This window comes from Corvus cornix, chromosome 1A, assembly GCF_000738735.6.
Source record: "Corvus cornix cornix isolate S_Up_H32 chromosome 1A, ASM73873v5, whole genome shotgun sequence".
NCBI classification, from domain to species: domain Eukaryota; kingdom Metazoa; phylum Chordata; class Aves; order Passeriformes; family Corvidae; genus Corvus; species Corvus cornix.
The window spans coordinates 1,255,443-1,275,369 of NC_047057.1; the positions used below are offsets into that span (position 1 = coordinate 1,255,443).

At 49.5% G+C, this 19,927-nt stretch overlaps 1 protein-coding gene across 2 annotated transcripts in view; it reads right to left on the reverse strand.

Moving 5' to 3' along the window:
• Positions 1 to 19,927, reverse strand: part of EXOC4 (exocyst complex component 4) — a 285,356-nt gene that overhangs the window by 42,182 nt on the left and 223,247 nt on the right. For both annotated transcript variants that reach the window (XM_039570880.1, XM_039570879.1), the window contains 2 exons: positions 11,360 to 11,496; positions 4,350 to 4,505 (listed from right to left, as the gene is read on the reverse strand). In XM_039570880.1, the coding sequence (XP_039426814.1) occupies positions 4,350 to 4,505; positions 11,360 to 11,496 (293 nt within the window). The remainder of the gene's footprint in view (positions 1 to 4,349; positions 4,506 to 11,359; positions 11,497 to 19,927) is intronic.

The following is a 19,927-nucleotide window of genomic DNA, read 5'->3' on the forward strand; positions in this document are numbered from 1 at the left end:
AAGCAAAAGCAGAAGGGAACTTCTGGGATGTGGAGGGAAGATCCAGGAACTCACTCGGTTTTACACCTCTGAGGTGAAACTCCTGAGAGTAACAGGATGGGTATCAATTGTGCTTGGGATGAGGCACATTTTCCTGTAGGAAAAGGTCTAAAAACTCCTTTCATATAAAGGAGCAGACTCTCATCAAAGGGAAATGACTCACACATATGGCAAACTCAGATTTATAGTCCCAGGATGGGGAAAAAAGTGTTCCCAGAGGGAATAAAGGGCTCCAGTTCACTGCCAATCTTACAAACCCATCCTTTCACCCCTTAAAAGTATTGTGGATATAATAAATAGAGCCTGAGGGATCGGAGAGGGAGATCTTTTATCCTACAGAGAGAAAGAAACAAGGGAAGAGCCAGAAAAGCTGAGAATGGGAGAACTCAGAAGGAAAGGAAGGGAGAAGCCTCCCAAGAAGGCTTCAGGAAAGGACCTGTGGCGGGAAAAACACGGAGAGAGCAAAAGTGAATAAAAAGAATGAAAAACCTCAAGCCCAACACTACAAAAACACCCATCAGAGAGCAGCTGGAACAACCTGAGATGCAGCTTTTGAGGAAAACCTTGGCTGCCCAGAGAGGGGGAACAAGGGAACATCACCCCCACCCCAAGGGAGAGAAGGATGGGTTGTCCTGGTAGAGGAGCTGTGGCTGCCCCTGGATCCCTGGAAGTGTCCAAGGCCAGGCTGGACACTGGGGCTTGGAGCAGCCTGGGATAGTGGGAGGTGTCCCTGCCATGGCAGGGGTGGCACTGGATGGCCTTCAAGGTCCCTTCCCACCCAAACCATTCTGGGATTCTGGGATTCTTTCCCAATTCCACTTCCTGAGCTTGCCCAGACTTTTTTAACAGAATGGGAATATGCAGCACCCTGATCCCTTTGGAAACAGCTGAAGAAACTCAAGCTGTGACCTGTCCCAGGAGCTTTGTCCCAACCTCCTGAGTTTATCACCTCCAAGCACCCTCTGGAGAAGAGCTCATGGAGCCTTTCCAACTCCCTGCAGTGCAGAATCATCCCTCTCCTCCTGTCCCTGTTCCCTGGGAGCAGAGCCCGACCCCCCCGGCTGCCCCCTCCTGTCAGGGACTTGTGCAGAGCCACAAGGTCCCCCTGGAGCCTCCTTTGCTCCAGGCTGAGCCCCTTCCCAGCTCCCTCAGCCACTCCTGGGGCTCCAGCCCCTTCCCAGCTCCATTGCTCATCCTAAACTAAGGGAAGAGATCCCAATGAACAGCAGGGGTTGGGTAATTCTGACCATTTGGGATGATTTGATGCAGGATCCTTCCGTTGCTTGGATATATCCAATCCCTTTGGTGCAGAGCAAGTGAGGATGAGCATCCTGAAGTGAGCAGGAGAAGCAGGAGGCAGCTGGAACTCCCTGCAGTCATTAAAAACCCAAAAGCACTGAAAGGAAAAGTCCTGTGGCACCTGGAAATGCTGGGAAGGGGTTTTTTAATTGCTCCATTAAATTCAGCCCGAGAACCCGATCCCAAGTTCAGCGTTCAGGAGCTTCTTGGGAGCCAAAGGTGAGAGGAAAAGCCCCACAGCTCAGGTTTGGATCTCAGCTCTACAACCAGAATTATTTGCATGGAGTGGTGACCTTCATCCCAACCTGGAATGTGAATTCCCAGACACCTCCTGAGCTTCCCAAAGCCTTGGTTTCCCTGCAGGACACAGCACCTTTTCCCCACTCACTGCAGAGCTGCTCCAAATCCCAGGAATTTCTGCATCACCAGATCCAAGCTCTTTTCCCACTGCTTTTCCCTCTCCAAGGCAGAGCTGGGAACACCTTTGGGGTTAATCACCAGCAGATCTGCCAGGGTGAGGAGCTGAGGGATCACCTTTCCACAGAGATAAGGGCAGCCTGTTTCACACTGCCCTCAGGGCCAAACAGCCTCCAGAGCTTCAAAAACCACTTCCAGGAGCAGAGGCTGGGCTTTGCTTCCCTTCCTCTCCTCGCCAAGCTGAGCTCCTCTAAAATGCTCCAGCAGGTCCCTCTGGCTGCCCAGCCCCACTGGAATATTCATGGGAAGTTCTGCTGGAGCCTTCCCTGCCTTTGGACATGTCCTCACTCAAGAGATAGCGAGGGGTTAAGACAACAAAATCAATCTCTGTCCGCAGGTAGGCAGAGGATTCTTTCTTGCAAGGATTTTTTTGTTTGGATTCTTTTTAATTAAACAAATGAGTTCCAGGAAAGACGGGAAGGAGGGAAAGCTGTGCATTGATGTCTTTTGAGGCCACGGGACAAAAACTGGTGGTGAACTTTTAGGACTTATTTAATTTACCAATATTCATAAAGGGATGCTGCTGAGTAACTCCATGTCCAAAAAGACTGTCTTCCCAAATTTCATCAAAGTTGAACCTTTTTTTCCAGCAAGGGATGGATAGTCCTGCCCTGCTGGCCAAGGATTAGGGCCCATGAACATCAAATACTGAAGTTTTAAATATCCTAAAGGTTAAAGTGATGATGAAATGAGCTCTCCCAAGGTCTCCCATCCCAGCCATACCCCTGGAATCCACAGGACCCACTTCCCTTTGGCTCCACTGCAGTGTCCAGGCAGAATTACTCCCAATCCATCAGCAGTGCCAAGAGGAAGAAGCAGCAGCAGTGAGGAAATCATGTTCCTTTGTGTTAGGAGAAAAGGCTGGGAAAAGGCTGCTTAAATGGGAAGAGGATGACAAAAAATCGGACAAGCAATTAATTTTATTTTGAAGCTTTCAGGAGGGATCGATTCAACCATCACCCGTCCTGGAGGAAGTTTCTGAGCCATCAATGGCTAAATCTGGCCCAGACCAATTATTATGATTTAAATGAATGCTACAGGAGCACTCACACAGCACTGGGGGGAACTGGGGCTTAACAGATGCTGCTCTGTGCAAACAGATACTGAGAAAAGATCTTTGTCCTAAAGCCTGGGTTGAAAAAAGTCCCAGCACAGGAGCTTTTCCCAGGGAATTCAGTGTGGAATAGGCTTTCCATTTCAGCTCCTCTGACCCAGTGTCACAAAATGCTTCAATTAATGGCCAGGAAAATGGAATAAATGGAATAAAATGCATATTAGGATCAAAATGTTGGCTCTGCCAGCATTGGGCTGAGCTCGGCCATCCACTTTTGCTTCACCAGGAATTTCCACTCAGCCAGCAGTGCCTGTTGGAGCTCTGGTATCCCATGCTGATGGCTCAGGAATCACAGGAAGAACCAGGAAGGGCTTCCCAGGCAAGGAAATGAAGCATAAATGTGAAAATGAAGATGCAGGTGAGGACTGACTCCATGAAATTCAACTCAGGGACTGCACAGAGAGACCTCTGCAGCCTCCCTGTTCCACTGGGGATGTTTTTAAAACCCTGCCCAAGCTGCAAACCCTTCTGTGACCACACAAATCCCATCCTTTCCAAGCTGCATCCTCCCTGTCACGGGGCTTCCAGGCAGGGAAGGAGGAAAATGACAATCTGGGCAAATTAGACTTGTTATTTTCAACAGCTTCTCCTACTCCTCCAGTTTTACAGCCAAGTGCCAATCAAGGGAGTGATGAATAGGGATGGAAATGTGCAGGCTCTGGAATCACACAGGAGCTGAGCCATTCCCAGCGTGCAGGGAAAAGGAATCTGCCCTGGAAAGGTAGGAACAACCTGGTTTGGGCACAGAGAGTTGTCTCCAAAAGAATTCCCTCTGGAAGTACCAGTATTTCTCATTTGGCTCTCCTGAATTAATTCCTGGAGCTGGGATGGAGGGGAAGCTCCACCAGGTCATGGCATTCCTTTCACAGCATCGTTTTTGGGAATTCCTGCCCAGTACAACCAGTTGGCCCCTCCACTAGGTCAGAAAATGCTGCTGCCTTCATCACACGGGCGATCAGAGCAGCACCAACCAGCAGGACAAGGGTCTGCCTGGATTCAAAGGAATCCTTTCTTTCCTTCCCCAATCCCAGGCACCTCCCTGACTCAGATCACAAGGACAACGCTCCAAATGGCTTTGTTTGAACAACACAGCAAGCAGAAATTGCACCAGGGGAAGTTTAGGTTGGATATTGGGAAAACTTCCCCAAAAAGGCCGCCCAGGGCAGGGGTGGAGTCCCCATCCCTGGAGGGGTTTCAGAGCCATGTGGATGTGGCACCTGGGGACATGGGCAGTGGTGGCCTTGGCAGTGCTGGGAATGGATGGACTCGATGATCCCCAAAGTCTTTCCCATTTCCCAAACGGTTCCACAGCTCTCCTCACACCTGGGGACACAACAGCTACGAAAACACCACAAATTTGTTCCCACTTTTTGCTGCTGCTCTCCTTGAAACCCTTTCACAACTCCCCCCAATATTTTACCTTATAAAATCCTCCTCCTCCTCTCTCTTGGGCCTCAGCTGCTTGGGCTGGGCCATGTTGCTCCAGTTGGGCAGGGATTTCAGGAGCCTGCTGATATCGTCGTCCTTGGCCCAGGATGCGCTGATCACCAGCTTCTCATCCGACTGCACGATGGTCCTGTGGGGAGAGCAGCAACAACCACCTCAGAGAGGAGCAAATCGTGCTTTTAGTGCCACTTTTAATTTAATTCTGCATTAGTCATTTAAATCCCTATCACACAGATGAGGAATTCCACACAGAGCTCGCGAGGAGGGGATGGCAACGCGGGTGGACAGGGTATAAAATTCTCTTAAACACACAACCCCTGATGGACTTTGAGAGATCTTTTAAGGGAAAAAGGGCCATTTCCCTAAATTCTCCAGCCTTTGAAATTCAACTTGGCACCCAGCTGGAGGAGGTCACCCTGTCCTGGCATCTCCATGGATCATCTTCCTCTGGAATCTAAGTGGAGCTCAGCAGCCTCTGCCCATGGTGGAGTCACTGCAAGGTGGGACCAGCCCAGGAACCCCTGGCTGGAAGCCACCACCTCCCCCCACCCCCAGCTGGCCCAGCCTGGGACCAGGGCTGAAGCAATGAAGGGGAAATGAAGGGCCCAGGATCTTCTTTCCAGTCATCCAAAGCATCTCCTGATGGAGATTCCAGCTAAACCCTGTGTGGGAAACTGATTCAGGGATCGCAGTGTGTTCCAGTCAGGAAGAATTTCCCTGTTTTGCATTTTTGGCAGGGTAACTCATCTGAATTCCTGACTGGGAATTTCAGGAGACAAATGGGATGCTGGATTTGGAGCAGTCAATCCACGACCTTAAAGATCCTCATTTCCAACCCCTGCCATGGCCAGGGACACCTCCCACTGTCCCAGGCTGCTCCAAGCCCCAATGTCCAGCCTGGCCTTGGACACTGCCAGGGATCCAGGGGCAGCCCCAGCTGCTCTGGGAATTCCATTCCAGCCCCTGCCCACCCTCCCAGCCAGCAATTCCCAATTCCCAATCTCCCATCCAGCCCTGCCCTCTGGCACTGGGAAGCCATTCCCTGGCTCCTGGCCCTCCATGCCTTGGCCCCAGTCCCTCTGCAGCTCTCCTGGAGCCCCTTGAGGCCCTGCAAGGGGCTCGGAGCTCTCCCTGGATCCTTCCCTTCTCCAGGTGAACATTCCCAGCTCTCCCAGCCTGGCTCCAGAGCAGAGCTTGGAATGGGCTGAGCCAACAGCGACATTCCCACACCCCAGCATCCACTGACACGGACCCGGCAGAGCCATTCCAGACACACTCTCCCGGATCCAGGCCGGAACGCTGGGACAGAGATGAGCTGTCAGCAGCACTCAGGTGGTGATTTTGGGAATAAATAGAAACAAAAACAACACCACCCCGAGCATCTGCGCTTTGCAAAGGAAAACAGCGAGAAAGACACCGAGGCAGGAGCCAGCTCCGATCCATCCCAAAGAGAACAGCTCATTTCTCTTCCCACCCTTTCCCCATCCACCAGGAAAACAAGCTCTGCTCAGGAGCTGCCCAGGATTTGTGAAAACGAACTTGTCACATGCACTTACAGACAAATTTTCCTTCCCTTCAAGTTTCACGTTCAATCTGTCACAGACAAAAGGCTGAGTTTTGTTTCCAGCCACACAAGACCCCGGCATCAACATTCCCGTGTGGGCCTTCTGCTGCTGGGAGGGAGTCGGTGTTTTTCCACTCAGGGGAAATAAAAAAAAAGGTCTTTTATTTTTCACCCTGGTAAAAACAGAGGGGGATAAAAGAGCTCCACCAGCAGCTCAGATGTGTGACATCTGAGATGGAAAAAGGGCATTTGATGATATCTGGGCATTGCTGTGCCAAGGCAAGACAACTGTTCCAGGGAATACATCAGCCAGGGCTTTGTCCTCTGCACATTTAAATGACTGAAGTAATACTCTCCTTCCCTTGGGAGTCTATTTCACACTTGAACAAATCCAAGTCTTGGATAAAAACACTCCTGATACCGAGCTCGTGTTTTATTTCCCTCAATTTCATCCCATTACTCCCCGTTATTTCCCCTCTCAGCTCAGCTCTCTGCGCTTCCACTGTTTGCTCTCTTCAATTATTTACAGCCTTATCGTGGCCCTTCAGACGTCCACAATTCCAAGGGTTCTTTGGGAGTGTCCTGATGGAGTCACACAGAGCCACCTCTCTGTTTTATGATCCTTATTATCCTCTGTCCTCAAAATTCCTGCTGTTTGTGGAGTCAGCGCTGGGGAGGAGACATGGGAGGAGACATGGGAGGACAAATCCATGCTCTAACAAGCTGCAAACTCAGCCTGGTGTCCTTGCTTTTCCAGGGTCAGAGTTTTCCAAGAGCCTAATCCACGATTCCTGCTTTCCTCACCTTTTGGTGGTGTGGTATCCATGGAGTCCTGGAATGGCTTGGGTTGGAAGGGACCTTAAAGCTCATCCATGGGCAGGGACACCTCCCACTGTCCCAGGCTGCTCCAAGCCCCAATGTCCAGCCTGGCCTTGGACACTGCCAGGGACGGGGATTCCTCTCTGGGCAAGATCCATGAATCCACAGATCCACTGAAATCAGTGAGCTCCAAAATAATCCATGCTGGACACTCCCACCCTTGTGTGGGTCCCCTGGAATTACACCCCCACTCTCCCCCAGGGCTCCAACACCTCCTGATTTTTATGGACAGGTTGGTTTTGCTCCAACATTGAGAAGATGTTGGAGAGGGTGAAACATCCCCGATTTCCATTGCACACCCAACTTTCCCCATCAGTTACAGACTCCTTTTTCCCACATTTTTTTCCCAGCTTCTCAGGCAGTGTTCACCCTCTGTACCTTCAATCCAGTTTGGATCCATGAGTGAATTATCCTGGGACAGGGTGACACCTTTTAGTACAGCTCAAAACGCTTCCATTCATCCCCATTCCCCTTCTCCCAAACTCCTCCATAATTATTCCTGCTGCTGCCATAGGGAGCTGACCTTGGAGCCTGACATGGATCCAAGTGCCCACCAAGCTGCTCCATCACTCCCCTCCTCAGAGGACAGAGGGAGGAGAAAAGATGGAAAAAAACCTCATGGATCAAGCTTTTATTGCAGAGCAGAGGTCATAAAATATGGAATATCAGTTTGGGACAGCTGTCCTGGATATGTCTTTCCCAAAATTTTGCCCATTCCCAGCCTGCTGGTGAGGGGGGAATGTTGGAGAGGCAGCCTTGATGCTGTGGCCAAAATCCTGGTGTGTGCCAGCACCTTCCCAGGTACCAATCTAGATTTTTGGAGGATTTTTTCCTCTTCCCATGGCCAAGGTGATGTTTCCATGCTGAGCTTGTGCTGCCAAGGGTTAAAAAGCAGCTGAGGGGACACCCCTACCCCAAAAAGAGTCAAAAAAGCAACTTAAACTCCAAAAATTCATGCAAGGAGGGGAAGATGCCACTAAGAAGCAGCAAAATGATTTCCTGGGGAATCCAAAAATCCTGTTTGACTGCACACCCTACATTTTGGTTGAATTAATCTGCTCTTTCTCAATAAAAAAGAGGCTTGGATTTATTTTGCCTGGCTCGAAAGCACGAAGGGTTTCTTTTCTTCACCATTTTGAGAGATCCAGGCCCAGTTATTTCCCACTTTTTTTGCCCCCTAATTTAGCTGAGAGAGTTCAGCCAAAGGAGGTTGGTCACCAGAAGCTGCCTCCACAGAGGGAGCTGAGCACCTCCAGAGGCTTTAATCACTTTTGAACCCTCCGAATCCCATTTTGGTGATGCCCATCTCTTTTTAAGACTAAAAAAAAACCTTTGGGTGAGCGATGCCTTCACACAGAGACTTCAGAGAGGTTCAAAAATGGATGAGGTGAGGGTGAAGGTGGGTGAGAAGGGGGTGGACACACAAGACAGAGCTTAAAGCGGGCAACAAAATAAAGATGTGCAACTTCTATGTGGACATGGGTAAATAGTGGTCAATTTAGGTAGAAAGGCATGGAAAGAGATTGATTTTAGCATTTGAGGCAGCAAATTTTGTCGGGGAAGGGTGTTGGCAGAAGATTAGAAAGATGGACTCGTGTTAAGGGCAGCAGCTGTGAACTCCCCGCCCCTGTGATGCCTTTTAAGGCCTGTCAGTACCTCCAAAAGTCCCATAAAAATGGTTTTATACTCAGGTTTTGAACGTAAAATGGTTTTGAACTCCGGAGTTGGGCTGCTCCCCTGGAAATCTGCTGGAGACGGGGGTTGGACACGACTGGAAAGCGCTGCCAGCACGGCAGGAGGTTTGGGGGCTCCATCTCCCGTTTTTGTTTGCATTTTCAGCCCCAGCCCCTCATCAATTAGTCAGAAATCAGAGCTGACTTTTGTAAACAGTTTGTGTGGCAAGCTGGAAGTGGAATTTGGACAGAAATGAGATGTGAAGGAGAGATCTCAATCTCACCTATGCTGAACTTCCGAAATTCGTCACCGATTGACACACGAGAGCTGCTATTTATAGAAACGTCCAATCCCACCCAGCCCCCTTAGGTTTGATTTTTTTTTCCCTTAAATCCCTGGAAACCATGAGCCAAACAGCACTCAGACATGAACAATCTCAGCTGTGCATTTCCCAGTGCTGACGTCCTTCCCGAGCTGTTCTGCAGAGAGCTCCGGATAAAATCCTGCCTGGAGGAGCCTCCCTTTGGGTGCTTTTTACCCACATTTGCTCACACTCCCCCTGAAGGAACACACAGGGAACAAATCCTACAAAAACCACCTCTGTGGCTTCCCAAATTCTCACTCTTTGCCATCCCAAGAGCAGCCCTTGCTCCGCCAGCTCTGCTGGATGGGATCGACTCCCAGCTCCAAGGAGTTCATCCCGATTTTAAGGAGCTACAAATAATCCCAACTCCCCCAACTTCATCAACACCGGGATTTATCCATCCCAGCACCCCAGGGAAACCCCTGGAGCAAAGGGCAGGGCTGTGTGGAGCCCAGATCCCTGCAGAGGGCATAACATCCCCGTGGATGGAACCGGGAACGCCGGGAGCTGCTCCGTTCCCCCGCATTCCTGGGAATGGATGTGGATTTCTATTTCAGTCCTTTGCCAGCAGCAAAACGAGAACATTTCCTGTTTTTTCCTCTCGCTGCAATCAGGAGATGGCCAAATTAGCATTGTCCTAATTAGCCCTCAGCAGGTGCCAAAGCCAGGAATGGCAAAGGAAGGAAGGAAGGACCTTGGAGTTCAAGCCAAACAAATCAAATCCATTGTCTGGCTCCAGGCAGGGAAGTTTGGGATGAAAAAGGAATATTTTGAACAATGGCACACGAGCAGTTCCCAGTTTAGGGTGGTGTTCAGGCAAAGTTTAGCCTCTGCTCACTGCCATTGTTCATAATAATAATAATAATAATAATAATAACAACAACAATAATAATAATAATGATAATAATAATAACGATAATGATGATGATGAGCCCGTTTGCCGGATGAAGCTTTTCCTGAAAAAAATCAGGCAATGGGAAGTAATTTTTGGTCAGGAAACACAAGGGCTTTTTCAGGCTCAATAGCCATGGAGGGGATGATGTAGAGCAGCTCTTTGTGCCTACATTCCTGCAGCTCTGTAGTGGTTTTTCATGGAATTATTTATTCCCATGGGATGGGGCACGATCCTGGTTTTCCTGTCCAGGAGGGCTGTTTTACAGATGGATAACTGGGATGTACTTAGGAAAAGTTATTTATCAACAGGAGAAGTTATTTATCAATTTCCTTATTTATAAATTTCCTGATTTATCAGGAAATCTCTGATAAATCAAGCACCTGAAGGGTTTAACCAAACACCTCCGTGGCCAGTGGGATTGTGCTCCCATGCTTTGGCTGGGGAAAGTTAGGGATGGATCATCCCAAAATGTCAAGGGAACAGGGACAGAGCATTTGGGGACTCCCTGTCAGTTTACAGAATTGTTTTGGGAAAGTTGCACCAAAACCAGTGTGGATTCACACAGTTACTAATTCCTAAAATCCCAGGATCAATTCGGGTGGAAAAGACCTCTAGGATCGAGTCCAACCATTCCCAGCACTGCCAGGGCCACCACTGAGCCACATCCACAGGGATTTGAAATCCCTGCAGGGACGGAGACTCCAACTGGAAGGGATGGAGCCCCTCTTCCAATGCCTGACCAACGTTTCAGGGAAGAAATTTTTCCTAATATCCAATCTCAACCTCTCTCGGTGCAACCTACGGCCATTTCCTGAAATTCCTGAAGTGCCACGAGAGCCGAGTACCCAAACCTCAATACAATTAATTCAAATAAAGCTGAATTCCTTGCAAATGTTCAGATGAAGAATCTGAATGACTTTACCAGAGAGCCAAAGGCACACTCAGCCATTTATTTTGAAGGGGACACTTCAGACTCTCAGTGTCCAACCTGAGGTCTCCTTTTACCAGGGAATTCTGGAATGCTTTGGGTTGGAAGGGACCCTGGGCAGGGACACCTCCCACTGTCCCAGGCTGCTCCAAGCCCCAATGTCCAGCCTGGCCTTGGACAATTCCAGGGATCCAGGGGCAGCCCCAGCTGCTCTGGGAATTCCATTCCAGCCCCTGCCCACCCTCCCAGCCAGCAATTCCCAATTCCCAATCTCCCATCCAGCCCTGCCCTCTGGCACTGGGAAGCCATTCCCTGGCTCCTGGCCCTCCATGCCTTGGCCCCAGTCCCTCTGCAGCTCTCCTGGAGCCCCTTTAGGCACTGGAAGGTGTCATCCTGCCGGACTAAGGGAAGAGCTGGAGCAATTTCTAAGCTCTACCACCACTGTCATCCACATCTCAAGACCCTAAACCATGGAGCGATGTGGATAAATCCGCTGGGAAGCCACAACTCCTCCTGACCACAATTCCACTGACCGTAATTCCAGTGGTTTTTTTTCCCAAGAAGAAAACACCCTTGACCATCCCAGCAGAGACGATTCCAGAAGGAACTCCTGAGAACCACAGCAGAACAGCCAACGCCAAAAGCAGTGATTCCCCCTGAAGTGCTGTCCCAGGCCGTACCTGTAGGCCAGGGTGCAGGTGTCCTTGTACTCCTGGAGCTTCACGCACACCATGTTGAGGAACTGGTCCGAGTAGGCGCTCAGGTCGTGCATGAGGTTCATCAGGTCCTGGACCGTCTTCTCCACGATCACCGTGCTCTGTGGAGGGGACAAAAGCCCAGGCATGAGCAGCAGCTCGGTGAATCTTTATCTCAGCCCTCTCCTGCTTTGCTAATTGTCGTCCCAGATGCAAATGTGCAGCTCCCCAACACCGAGCAGGCGCTGGAGCGGCTCTGCCAGAGGCTCCTGCGAGGCTGAATTAATGAGGGGAAGGAAAAAACTGGGAAAGAGAAGGAGGGAAGTGGTTTGAGGGCTTGAATATCAGCTCGGGAAGTTTGGGTTTCTGAGCCGCTTCCTGAAGTTCACCAGGTCTTTCCTGCATTAGGTGAAACCTCAAAATGAGAATTGTGATTTTTAGGGGAACGAGGAACACACAGCTCAGACTGCTGCTCCACATCCCATAGATCCTGGAATTACTGAGGTTGGAAAAGACCTCCAAGACCATCCAGTCCAACCTGTGACCCATCCCCACCTTGTCACCCAGCCCAGAGCGCCACTAAAACCCCTGATGAGCAGGTTTGGTTTCCTCCAGCCTGCAGGAGGTACCATAAATCCAATAATGTCCAAGATTTCAACAGCTCCATGAATTCTGGGATTTCTGAGCCCCCTCCCATGGTGACTTGGCATGGTTTGTATTTATTTTGCCCACTGTGTTTGATTTTGTTGCTGCAAACAAGACAGAGGGGAGGCCTTGGAAGTCCCAAGTTGATAGAAATTGAATTATTCACGGTCTCAGTAGAGTGAAGGGTCATTCCTGAACTGCAGCAAAGGCAAAGGAAGAGACTGAAGCATTTGGGAATCCTGGTTGGGAAATTTGGAACTCAAATTCTATGGGAGGATCGCAGGGATTTGGAAAGAGCCCTGCTTTGTCTGTTAATCAGGACGTGAGGAGAAGTTGGTGACTCAGCACAAAATCTCATCGACCCCAAATCACCACCTCTGCCACATCCCCACGAGCCCAACTTCCACCTCTCCACTGATTTCCCAATTAAAGCGTGGCAGCATCGCCCGGATCCCTAATCCTGCTCCTCCAGAGCACCCCCTGAGGGACAGGAATTGATCCTGCACAGCTCCCTGTCCCTGATTTGCTAAAAAAGCACCTTCCAACCTCATCCTCATTGGGAGCACTCCTGAGTCTTTGGAATGGGGGGTTCCCTGAAGGCTCAGGCACCACCTGTGCTTTTCCTGGCACACCTGGCTCCCAACTATACTTGGAGAAAAAAAACCCAATCCCACTTTGTTGGTTGCTCTTGTATCTAATCAAGCTCTGCTCTTAAGCAAGTCCCAGGAATTAACCCATCTTTCCTACTGTAATTAGCAACGAGTTGGGATTATTTTGGCCAAACAAAACCCGATTCTGGCATAGCTGCTGCTCGGATGCTCCTGTTGGTGCCACTTCTCCAAACATCCACGTTTTAATAAATACTCAATCCCAGCCTGAGCTTGGAGATCAATCCCTGAAGGACTTGTATCCCAGAGACATCCCCAGGAAATGGAGCAGGGAAGAGCCTGGAGGGGCCGTGGCAGCCCTGGATGCCGATTCCACAGGGATGGGCTCTGAGGTGTGAGCGCGGCTCGTCAGCTCCAGGATTCCAAAATTGCCAAGGTTCATTTCTATCCCTGCCTGGGATGTGGGAAGGAGCCCAGTGAGGGCAAAACCAGCATTTTAAGGCTCTACCCAAATCCTACTAAAATCATGGAATGGTTTTGGTGGGAAGGGAACTTAAGAGCTCATCCCATTCCATAGGCAGGGAGACCTCCCACTGTCCCAGGCTGCTCCAAGCCCCAATGTCCAGCCTGGCCTTGGACACTGCCAGGGATCCAGGGGCAGCCCCAGCTGCTCTGGGAATTCCATTCCAGCCCCTGCCCACCCTCCCAGCCAGCAATTCCCAATTCCCAATCTCCCATCCAGCCCTGCCCTCTGGCACTGGGAAGCCATTCCCTGTGTCCTGGCCCTCCATGCCTTGGCCCCAGTCCCTCTGCAGCTCTCCTGGAGCCCCTTTAGGCCCTGCAAGGGGCTCTCAGCTCTCCCTGGATCCTTCCCTTCTCCAGGGGAGCACCCCCAGCTCTCCCAGCCTGGCTCCACTTCCCGAATTTCTAATTAAACTGATTCCCTTCCTACAGAATCCCAGAACCTGCCAACCTCTCCCTTCATGGATTTTCACGCAGGACATGGATCCAGCGCCTGGGGTGCAGCTGAGCTCTTCCTCACTGCACTTAGTGTGAAGTGTGATGGTCACTCCCATCAACTACAGCTCGTTTGTCCCAGCAAAATCTAATTTTGCCACTGTCAGGACAGAAAAATGTGACTGGATAACTCCACTTGCAAAGTTTTTCCAAGGAAAAAATGCTCCACTCAACTGCCTGTTCCATGCTGCCCCAATGACCTGGACTTGTCTCTCATGACACTTGAATGGTATTTGCACAGAGGAAGGTAAAAAACCCTTTCCTTTGTGACCTCCTGAATGCCTGTGACGTCAGAATCCTTTCCCAGCTCCTAATTTTTACGTCATTCCAGCCTTCCCAGGCATCCAGGAGGAGATCCAGCAGATGGGAGCTGAAGCTGGATCCCAGCAGAGCAGAAATGAGCTCCTGTTTTTAACGGAGGGTGACTGACCACAGGAACAGCTTGGTGTGCTGGGTTCTCCATCTCTGACAGGCTCGAAATCAAGCCCAGGTGCTTTCCTGGGAGAGTCACTGCATTCCCAATGGAATTACGGACTTGATGAGGAAATTCCTGGGTGGAAAAACTTTGCTGGCTGATTATGCTGCAGATCTGATGATTTTATTCTGATTTTGAGCTCGAATTCCACAGCAAAAGATGCCCAAGTTACTATTAAAACCCCCCAGCCATCAAAAGCCCCGTCCCAGGAGCTCTGAGGCTGGAATCTCTACAAGTGGTGGCATTTTCTTCCCCAGCACCAGAGAAGTGAATCTGTCCACCCAAGACACACCAGAAGTGTTCAGATCTCCTGAATTCCCCACAAAATGGGAATTCTCAGCACATGAACTCTTAGCCAGCACCCAGGAGGTTGCCAAAAAGGGGTTGGATCTCCAGCGGGATCATGGTTAAGGTTGGAAAAGACCTCTCAGATCACTGAGTCCAACCATCAGCCATGGTCACCACCAAACCACGTCCCCAGGTGCCACCTCCACGTGTTTTTTGAACACTTTCAGGGATGGGAACTCCATCACTTCCATGGGCAGCTGTTTCAATGCTGGACAATCCAGGAATTCCCTGCCAGGGTGGTCTCACCTCCAAAAATCCCAGCGCCAGGACTGGGAGCATCCTCATGAGGAGATGCCTTTCCATAATCTTCAATAAATCCCTGATGCCAAGCTGGCTCCTAACCCAGCTTTGTCACAAGCTTAAAAAGCAGGGAACAGGAAAAGGATTGCTTGGACAAGGACTTTCTTTCTTTTATTCCCATTTCACGTGCACTGCAGATGAGCAGGGAAGGGAAAATCTGGTTGGACACAGAGGGAAGTTTGTGACAGTCCCAACTTCCAGGCCCGACTTGAGCCACTGGGATCCTCCTGGAATGCTCCAGCAGCCGCAGCAGAATAAGGAATATCAGTGCCTCGGCAGGGAGATGGACGGGATAATTTAATTGGTCTTTTGTATCTCTCCCTTCTCCGGTCCCGCTGAGTTCTGGAGCTATTATTAAAGGCATTTTTTAAGGTATTTTAATTTACTCCTCCAAATGGATTCCCATCCATTCACTCCCACCAAGTGAATGTTGTCAGGGACATTAGTGGGGTGATAAAATAGCTGCAGCTTCCCGCTGCTTTTAATGTGTTCCATCCACCAGAAAAGTCATTAGCTCTTAGCCTTTAATACACCCTCTGCACTGCTGCACAACTGTTTATCACTTAAAAGCGCCACGCTCTCCCTTTATTAATCAATATACATTTGTGCAAGGAAAGGGACTCACAGCCGCTGATTCCAGCCTGGTTTGTGCTGCAGAAGCTGCAAAAACATCCCTGACATTTTCATCCCTGCCCTTGAATATTCCTAGAAGTGGCTTTTACTCAGGTTTTTACACAACTCCCCCAATTACAGGTGAGCTGGTGGCAAGGTGACAAATTTATTTCACCGGTGGTGAGTGGCAGCTTTCCCTCTCCTTTGTCATCCCTGCTCTAGAACATCATTAGCAGCTGCAACACGACACAAATGGGACGTGGAGCACGGAATTAATGATGCTCAGGAGCAGAGAGCTCATTTTTAATAAATGTTTTCATACAGCAGGCCCAGTTTGGAGAATAAAACCCCTCAGTGTTATTTTTATGTGCTCTGAGATCTGTTTTTTTTTTTTTCCCAGTCTCAAAGCCCCAGTATTTAAAATATACTTATCTATTAAAAATGTCTTGCTGGAGACGGTGAATAGGAAGGTTCAGGTGGAGGAAGGGTGCTCCTGGAAAGAGACAGCGACCACGACAAGAGCAGCTGGATGATGAAAAACCAAAAGAAATTGGGAAAAAATGGATTGAGAAAGGTTTAGAAGGGCTGAGCTCCCAAAAGAAAATGCTGTTGTGTCCCTGGATTGGTGCTGTCCAGTGAGAAAGCTGTAATTATGATCTAAATTCAACAAAATTAATGAAAATGCAAGAGATCACTGGAAAAGAAACGGTGAAATCCAGGAATGACAGGTAAAGGCTTAAAAGGGACCCTGAGCTAAGCCTGGCTGAGCTCCTGGGCTCACAAAGATGTCATTTCACTGAAATTAGCAGCCAATTTGTCAGATTTTGGCATCAGTGTCTAAAAGCCTCATTTGTAGGGGTGAGAGAATGCAGAGAGAGACCAGGCTGATGTCACCAGCGGGTTTTGGTATAGGGGGATCCCAAAAGGTACTCAAACCTCACCCTTAAACACCAAAATTCACCTTCCAGCACCAAAACTCACATTTCTGTCTCACTCCTCGTTAACCCAACTCTAATTAATGTGATGAAGAAGTCTTTGTTCACCAAAGCAATCCTTGGCAAACAGGGGGAGAGAGCAGAGGCCTTCCTATGGATCCATCCCTCCGAGGCATCCCAAAGAATATCAAAACTCACAGTTAAATTCACTGTATTATTTTCCGTAGCTGGATTTTATGCAGGTTTAAGGCTGGTCTTAAATTTAAAGGAAAAAAATATTTCCAAAGGGAATTTCCACCCCAATTTCCACCCAAGAGGCCAGAGGTGGCCAGAGGGTGGCAATTTGGTTCTTCAGGTGTTTCTAATTTAGGTTTCTCTCAAAAGAATGGGCAAAATTTAGAGTTTCCCACATTTCCATTAGAACATTCCAGGGCTGGAATGCTATTTATAGACAAATCCAGTGGAATTGTCTATAAATAAAGGCGAGGAATTGGTTAGGAAGAGGATAGGAAGGAGAACATTTTCCTCTCAGATCATTCATTCAGCAGGACCTGAATTTCAATATTTTATTGCACAGGCCAGTGCTGGAACCACTGAACTCCATGACAAGCAAGACACTGGAATTCCCAATCTCCACCTCCTTTGATTCCAAAGGATTTGAAACAAATCCAGTGCTGGGATGGAGAAACCCCAATGCAAGTCAGCAAGGAGGCACCTCCCAAGCATCTCCAGACAGAACCTGGGCAGAGCTGAGGGCTCCTCCCAGGAAGGACTCAAAAAGCAAAACCACTTGGAAATGGGAGGTGATGGACTCAAGGTCTCCACTCAAGAACAGAACCCAAATATCCTTAATCCTGAAAAAGTTTAATTTAATGGAAGCCTTGGCATTATGCAGAGTTTCCCAAGCTGGAAGCTACGAAAAGAGAATCGTCTCATGTTCTGAAAAATGAAGCAGAGGATTGAAAAAAAAAATCTGCCATTCCACTTATTCTCTTGGTTTACTTCTTTTTTTTGCATTTACAAAAAAACCTCAAAATTGCAAATTTTGCATTTCTGCATCATGGCACGAGCAGGGGTCAAATTGACCAACTGAAGGGTGATGCAGGGGGTCTGTGCACATCCCAAAAGGGAAAATCCAGCCTGAAGTGCTGCCCCCAAAAAGCACAGACAGGAGAAAACTCAGGGAAGCTGCACGTGCCAGCATCCCTTGTGATTTATTCAATAAATTCAGCCTTGTGCTCTCCACATCAAAGACCGAGGAGATCACAGCTCTGTCCCTGGATGTCTCCAAAGGATTATCTGGAAATTCCTCATGCGTGGAGGCTGCTCCCAGGATCTGACAGCTCGTGTTAACATTGCATTCATCAAACCACAGTGACCACCCCGAAGCCCCGGAGACTTGGGAATGACAAACTCGGCAACACCAGCCTTTGATTCCTGCCAGGAGAAGCCGGAATGACAACGAGATCCGTGGGCTTGGAGCTAAACGGAAACATTTTTAACCCACTGTTTTCTCCTTCTTTTGGCTCTTCTTGACTCAAACCCCACCAGGTCCAAGGGTGGGGCCATTCCTGAAGGAAGAAGATTCCAAGGAGGAGCCATGGTGTGGGGATGAGAGCTGTAGTCATGTATCCCAATTTCTGGAAGTAGGGATGGATTTGGAAAATGCCAGAGGCCTGCAGGGCACTTTCCCTTTCAGAATGACCTTCTCCACTGGGAAAGCTGGGCCCCACCGGTTTAAGACAGCGTGGGAATGGGACCACTTGGATCTGTGGTGGAGTCTCCATCCCTGGAGGTGTCCAAGAAGGCCTGGATACGGCACACGCTGAGCTCTGGGCTGGGGACAAGGTGGGGATCGGTCACAGGTTGGACTTGATGGTCTTGGAGGGCTTTTCCAACCTCAGGGATCCTGGGATTCTGTGACTGGCAGGGAATCTCATAGATTGGACACAGACACCACCAAGGCAATCCCAGAATGGTTTGGGTTGGAAGGAACCTTAAAGTCCATCCCATCCCACCCCTGCCACGGGCAGGGACACCTCCCACTGTCCCAGGCTGCTCCAAGCCCCAGTGTCCAGCCTGGCCTTGGGCACTGCCAGGGATCCAGGGGCAGCCCCAGCTGCTCTGGGAATTCCATTCCAGCCCCTGCCCACCCTCCCAGCCAGCAATTCCCAATTCCCAATCTCCCATCCAGCCCTGCCCTCTGGCACTGGGAAGCCATTCCCTGCCTCCTGTCTCTCCAGGCCCTTGTAGTACAGATAAATCTTGAATCACACACCAAGGACACCTTTGCTTCCCTCAGATCCCAACTATTTTTATCACAATTTTCCCAAAGGCCTGTCCATTAATCCAAAAAACCAAAACAAAACAAAGCAAAAATTATTCAGCTGCACTTCACTGTTTTGCACACTAAGCACTGAGTATTTCCACGCCTTTAACTCCTGGCAAGGAGCAAAAATAACTAAAGGGACTACTCAGCATTTTAGCAACCACCTGCTCCTAACTCAGGATTTCTGTTGTCCCAAAGCCCCACGCGACGGCAAAACTCTGCTCCCAATATCCAGCAGAAGGGCAGCATGGAAAAGAAGTTGTCTTTTTCCCAAAAAAACACATGTCAGGAGGAAAAAAGAATAAAACATCAAATGGGGAAGCGAAAAACCCACTGGGTCAGCTCGTTGTGGGAGATGTCTGATAACGGCGGCGCTGCCATTGTTCAATCCCCGGCTGACGCCGTGTCCTGGGTTGCAGTGTATTCTATCACCATCCTCAGGAGCTGTTGAAATCAGGTGGGGCAGTGTTTCCTTGCCTCCTCCCCCCAGACTATCTTTCTGTTAATGGCCCATCATTGTCCTGCCGCATGACTCAGAGATAACTCCCTCCGGCCTATCTTCTGTTAATGAGCCTAATCAACACTTGGCCTCATGACTCATTACCCCATTGTGAGATGCTCCCCCCAGAGGGAGGAACCAAGCATCCCATCGTGGATATAATCTGGGACTCTGACCACCAGAGACACCGGCTTCCCACTGGATTTCCAGAGGACAGGAGCTACACAGCCACCATTGGACTTTCTGAGGAAGAGCAGACTGTTTTACTACAGGATCACTGCTTCAGAGGACTGCAGCCACCATTCTACCAGACTGCTACCACCACCCTGCCTCACAGGGTGTCAGGTTGTACCTTGACTCTGTCAGTTTGACAGTGTTTTCTTTTACTTTTTTTTTCCTTTTCTTTAATTTCCATTAAATTGTTATTCTGACTTGGTGCCTCCCACTGGTTTGTTTTCAAACTAGTACACGCCGTTAACGAGCAATCCCGTTTGGAAAACGGCCTGGATGAGGCCATGGATCTTCCCTTCCCACGTGGAACTTGTGCATCATTTCCTGCCAGAGCCACCTCCCCTTCCCAGCAGCCAGAGCATCTCCAAGAGGCCTCCCAGGCATTATGGATGGCGGGGAAGGAGCGCTTCGTTTCATCGCCCGTTGTTTTCCCGGTGCTAACGACGCTCCGGAGATTGCCCTGTGGATAAATCCATGCAGGCATTCAGTGGGAAGGCGAGGGAGCCAAACTTGGCATGGATGGAGCCATCCACACAAAACATTCATCTATTAAC